General features: G+C 41.8%; 1 protein-coding gene across 1 annotated transcript; it reads right to left on the reverse strand.

The window, feature by feature from the left end:
• Positions 1-2,180: 2,180 nt before the first annotated feature.
• Positions 2,181-3,358, reverse strand: LOC100709575 (olfactory receptor 140-like). The gene has a single exon (XM_003459999.4). The coding sequence runs from the start codon at positions 3,117-3,119 to the stop codon at positions 2,181-2,183; it is 939 nt and encodes a 312-aa protein (XP_003460047.3). The 5' UTR covers positions 3,120-3,358.
• Positions 3,359-6,000: the final 2,642 nt, after the last annotated feature.

Consider the following 6,000-nt stretch of genomic DNA (forward strand, 5'->3'; position numbering starts at 1 on the left):
GTCATGTTTTCTGTCCTAGTCCTGCCTCTGCTGCCGATCACCCATCCTCACCTCTCCTCTTTCCTGCTCACCTCCACCGCTGCCAACAGCCCTGCCAGCAGTGATACACTCTGTCTTCTGGTGGACAGAAATTATTTTTTGAATGGCACAAATCACTTATCTGGCATCTTATTGTGACACCTGATTGTTCTGTAGTTTTCAATGGTTGTTCAAAAAACGTCCGAGGCTGTACTATTAGGTAAATAGTTGTATATAATTTTGTTGTTTGCAAAAGGTATGCATTTTTTTTTCATTTTAATTTGCATTTGAACTTATGAAAATGGTTCTTTAAACACGTTGTTTTCACAGTACATTCCTTTGTGTTTTTTGTCTGTCAACTGCATTAATACAGTATGTCAAAATAAAAAAAAAAATTGTAAATCAAACAGGTTGTCCTGAAATGATACCAAACACATTTTCAAAGATGAACTATATAGGTAAAATCAAAATTATAAAGGACAGCCAAACATTTGCTGGATGGAGCTGGCGTAAGAACTTTGAATCAAGGAGTGAATCTAATCTTTGCCAGCCTGAAAACTTCGAGCCTGACAACCTTGTTTCCTGCCCAGTGGCTATTTGTGTTCCAAGATGAGTCCTGTTTGAATCGGTTTGAATCTGAACCATGCACCTGAGCAGCCTTTTCCAGGGACTGTTTATGCTCCACAGCCTGCATATTCCGTTGCCCAGCCTCCAATTTGAGAGATTAACTTCAAGGCAGTCCAAAAATCTTTTTCCATGGCCTCTCCGAACTCCTCCAAGACCTGAGTTTTTGCTTCAGCCACTACACAAGCCACGTTCTGCTTGGACTGCTGGTACGCATAGGCTGTCTCCAAAGTCTCGTATGTTAACCAAACACAGATCGATGATACGATTATAAGATTGATCATAGATCTGGTCTAGGGTGTTACTTTTGCACAGAAGTCCAGTTACAGAACACTTCTCAGTTTTAGGTCAGTCAGGCCCTTCCCCCCAGGTTTCACTGTAGTTGCCCACATTAGTGTTGAAGTCTCCCAGAATGACGACAGAGTCCCCGGGTGGAGCGCCCTCAAGCAACCGACTGTTAGGGTTGAAAATATTTTATTTCCCTACTAAAGAAAGCTGGTTTCAATCATTTTCATATACACACTGCAAATGTGCTCATATGAGTTGGCACTCCGTCTTTTGAAGGTCGAAAGCTTTGTTTGGTGTGACTGTCCGGATATATTGTAGGAATGATGTAGAGTGCAGAGGGTTGATTGCAAACATGCTTACACACAGATAATGGTTAGAATAAGTCTCTGGGTTAGAGAGTCCCGAACATGATATCCTGAACCAGAACTTAGAATCAGTAGAAGAACAATGGATAATAACATTAGATTATCAAAGCTAGGCAGGGAGGTGTTTTCCTTGTGTGTCTCTTAGAGAGGAGGAAGCAGATACCAGACGGGGTCACAGCGGTACGAGGATGATTCTCAGCAGACAGCAAGATCGCCACGTCCGTGTGGGGGAAAGATAGCTGCGATAATCTTTGCTTTTGTCTCACTATATGATGTTGTACAGCCCGCTTGAGGGTCATCCTTTTTGTGAAGCATGCTGCTGGTTCACACAGAGATCCACAGCGCTGTGTAAACTGTGTAAACAAACATTTTAACTGCCAAAGCAAATTAAATCTTTTTTAATGATAGACCTTTCTCCTTCTGAAATTCCTTCTGAAAAGTTTTGAACACAACACCACCCACGGACTCCAAGAAGGTCGGGTACTCGAATTGATGTTCAGCGCAAAACTGCAGACGAATTGATAAATATTTTTTAAATACAGCACTTTAAAGTGACGGGAACTTTCATGGAACATTCATGGATCAAGTATTTCTTTATTTTGGGCATTTTATTGTGTAGTCAGCAGAAATTACACAACTGTCAAGCAGACATAGTAAATAAAAAATGTAACATAAAATGTAACTCTAACCCAAAATCTAGAAGTCGATAATAAAATAGTAACATTCAAACATCCTAAGCCATTTAAAAGACCAATGGCTGCCTGGAAATAAGGTTTTATGCCTATTTTTTCTTAAGGTTGACTTAAGGTGTGACCAAAGCCAAGAAACTCGTTAGAAAATGTATGTCTAGAATCATTCAGGATTTCTTTTATGCAAAACTTTACTTCAATTTAAAGGTCTAAGTGTCAGCAGATTTTTACATAAAATGCGGATCTTAGTCATGTTCAGGCCATAAACTAAAGGATTTATTAGTGGCTGGCTTATTAGCCAATATAATGACAGAAATATACGTAACAAAATAGGTACACCGCTCATATTGAACCTACTCTGTAATATTTCAAAGCAAGCTCCACATGAAAAGTTTAACACACAGGCAAGATGAGGACTGCAGGTACTGATAGCTTTCTGCCTCACCTGTTTGGAACCAGAAGAACAAACTCTAAGGATTTTTATGTAAGTGTAAAGCATGAACACCAGAGGACAACATACTGTGCATAAAACAATAATAATTCCATATATATTAAGTGCTTTAGTGTCAGAACAGGCCAGCTTTATGACAGAGTAGTTGTCACAGTACACTTTGTTAATAATGTTCCCACATAGCGGTAAAGTGGAACTCAAAGAAATCATGAGAGCACATGCAAGAATAGCATATAACCATGTTATAGCAATTAGTATAGCAATCCTCTTGGGTGTCATGTATGTGTTGTATTGCAATGGAAAACAGATAGCGAGATATCTGTCATAAGACATAACAGCCAGATTTAGATATTCAGCACTCCCATAGCAGTGAATACAATAAATCTGCAAGTAACATAAAGACGCAGAAATGATATTAATATCACAGATGATGTGAAGCAGGAGGGACGGAAACAGCCCTGTACTACCATACAGTGCATTCACAAACAGGCTGCACAGAAACATGTACATAGGTTCATGTAAGCTTCTGTTCACACAGATAACCACAATCAGCAGGACATTGGTGCAAACTACTGAAATATAGAAACAGATGACAAGCATAAAAAATAAATACTTGAAAATCCCAATATTCAAGAATGCAAGTCTGAAATGTGAGAACTGTGTAGAGTTTGTCATGATTACCATGTCAGTTGATAAAGCTTATTGACAGTGCCCACCGGATGATGTGAGTTTAACAGTTTTTATGAAAAAATATAAAAAATCTTTGGCATAACATCAAATTAGAGCATCAACAAACTGAAACTGTGGTCAGTTTACATATTCAAATGAAATTACTCAATGTGAAATCAACATCAGCTTAGTTTTAGACCACTGTGTAAATCGTAGTGTGTCTACCTGCTGTCCTTACCTGATCACAGTCAGCCCCTCCTAACTGAGCGGACACTCTGCATTCCCTTTTAACCGTTTCAGCTCAGGGAAAGCCCACAGCAGGAGACTGACCCTATTACCCAACATCCCACAGGAAGGGCCTCTTGGTAACCTTGGAAGTTTGTGCTATCTAAACAAACAACTATAATCATATTTTGCACTGTAATAAAGAATCCACAGAAGTAAGAGGGGTTTTTTTTATTTGTGGAATGTGTTTGTATGTTTGCTTTTGTATTATGATTCTATGACCAACAAGGTCTGTAATAAGGAAAGCTACACACTATTATGGGCTTCTTTTGGTTAATGGACACAATGTTTTTTTGCCCAGATTGTCCCGTGTTTTCCCAGTTAAACACTTAACATTCTCAAGTTACTGGTTTCCCATTTTCCACATACTTTTTACTGTTAATTTCCTAATGTAATTACAAGTGACAACAGTAGGGTACCAGTATGTGCCTTAAGACGTAGAGAGAGGTATTTGTTGCTGCTTGCCAAAAATGAAGGACATTTTTCAAGATACTCTGCTGAACACAGAGAGCTCTGAATTGTGCAGCACTTGGTACTGCTATCAGAGGAAAGTCATGTGTAACAAAAAGGAGCCAAAGCACACAGCGTTGCAAGCCAAGCAATATTTATTTGCAGTGTTTTCTTTCGCTCTTATCAGAGCAGCTTTCCAGCTACCTCCGTTGTTCCACATCACACACTCTGCACAGATTCAGGTGTTTTCCTGACAGCTCTGACTTACTGCCCTCCTCCTCTGGCCCTGGTGGCTCCTGAAGTAGGGAAGGTGGATTAGGTAATGCTCACCGGCTGTGACAACCAGCCTCCCCTGACACCCTGAACCTGCTGCTGCACCACTGCCCTGCAGCTGAGCCACAAACCACACTTCGCCAGTTGGGTGGGAGAGGAAATCAGCCACAACCTTTTTTGCCCCCAGCCAATGGACCACTTTGAACTTAAAAGGCTGAGGAGCCAGATCCCACCGTGTGATGCAGGCATTGGGATCTTTCATGCAGTGGAGCCAATGCAGGGGGCGTTATCCGAACAGAAGGTGAAAGGGTGGCCCAGGAGGTAATAATGGAGGAAGTTGACCGCCCACCAGATTGCCAAGCACTCCGTCTTCACGATGCTGTACCTGGACTCCCGCTCCAAAGGTTTCCTGGTGATGTACACAACCTTTCTTAACTGCTGGGAAAAAACAGCCCCTGGCCCTATGTCAGTCTGCATCAGTCTGCAGGATGAAAGGTATGGAAAAGTTAGAAATGGTGCAGGGGTTCCCCACAGAGAGCCTTCTTCACCTGTGCACAAGCTGCCTGGCACTCTTCTGTCCAATTGACCAGATCTGGACAATCTGGGAACTTCCTTTTGGATGAGATCAGTTAAGGGGCTGGCCAGCTCCACAAAGTTCAGGACAAACCATGGATAAAAACCAGCCAGCGCCAAGAGCTGTCACACCTCTGTTTTAGTCTTAAGATGGAGGCAGGCTGTGATAGCCATTGTTTTATCCACCTGCAGGCGCACCTGCCCACCTACCAAGTGGTACCCCAAATATAGTCCGATCTCACACTTTTTCAGCTTCAAGAACTCCAGGACTGTGGCCACCCATTGCCCAAGCAGCACATGCAGCATGTGAACAGAACACCTGGCCTATGAGGCCAGTGTTAACAGACCTCTCTGCACTGAATCATACTTGTTATTAATCTCTGTCTCTCTTCCACAGCATGTCTTTATCTTGTTTTCCTTCTCTCACCCCAACCGGTCGCAGAAGATGGCCCCGCCCCTCCCTGAGTCTGGTTCTGCCGGAGGTTTCTTCCTGTTAAAAGGGAGTTTTTCCTTCCCACTGTCGCCAAAGTGCTTGCTCATAGGGGGTCTAATAGGGTGATATGGTACTACAAGGTCATTAAGATAAGATGGGGCCTGATTATTTAAGACCTTGTATGTGAGGAGCAGGATTTTAAATTGAATTCTGGATTTAACAGGAAGCCAATGAAGGGAAGCCAAAACAGGAGAAATATGCTCTCTCTTTCTAGTCCCTGTCAGTACCCTTGCTGCAGCATTTTGGATTAACTGAAGGCTTTTCAGTGAGTTTTTAGGACATCCTGATAATAAAGAATTACAGTAGTCCAGCCTGGAAGTAATAAATGCATGAACTAGTTTTTCAGTGTCACTCTGAGACAGGATATTTCTAATTTTAGAGATGTTGCACAAATGGAAGAAAGCAGTCTTACATATTTGTTTAATATGTGCGTTGAAGGACATGTCCTGGTCAAAAATGACTCCAAGGTTCCTCACAGTGTTACTGGAGGCCAAGGTAATGCCATCCAGAGTAAGAATCTGCTTAGATACCATATTTCTAAGATTTTCAGGGCCGAGTACAATAACCTCAGTTTTATCTGAATTAAGAAGCAGAAAGTCAGCGGCCATCCAGGTCTTTATGTCTTTAAGACATTCCTGCAGTTTAACTAATTGGTGTGTGTTACCTGGCTTCATGGACAGATAGAGCTGCGTGTCATCTGCATAGCAGTGAAAATGTATGCTATGTCTTCTAATGATGCTGCCTAAGGGAAGCATGTATAATGTAAACAGAATTGGTCCTAGCACTGAACCCTGTGGAACACCATAATTGACCTTAGCGTGT

The sequence above is a fragment of the Oreochromis niloticus genome, linkage group LG14 (assembly GCF_001858045.2).
Source record: "Oreochromis niloticus isolate F11D_XX linkage group LG14, O_niloticus_UMD_NMBU, whole genome shotgun sequence".
Taxonomy (NCBI): Eukaryota; Metazoa; Chordata; class Actinopteri; order Cichliformes; family Cichlidae; genus Oreochromis; species Oreochromis niloticus.

Bases quoted from the DNA above. Each gene is read 5' to 3' on its own strand.
- LOC100709575 (XM_003459999.4), bottom strand. From the start codon at position 3,119: ATGGTAATCATGACAAACTCTACACAGTTCTCACATTTCAGACTTGCA.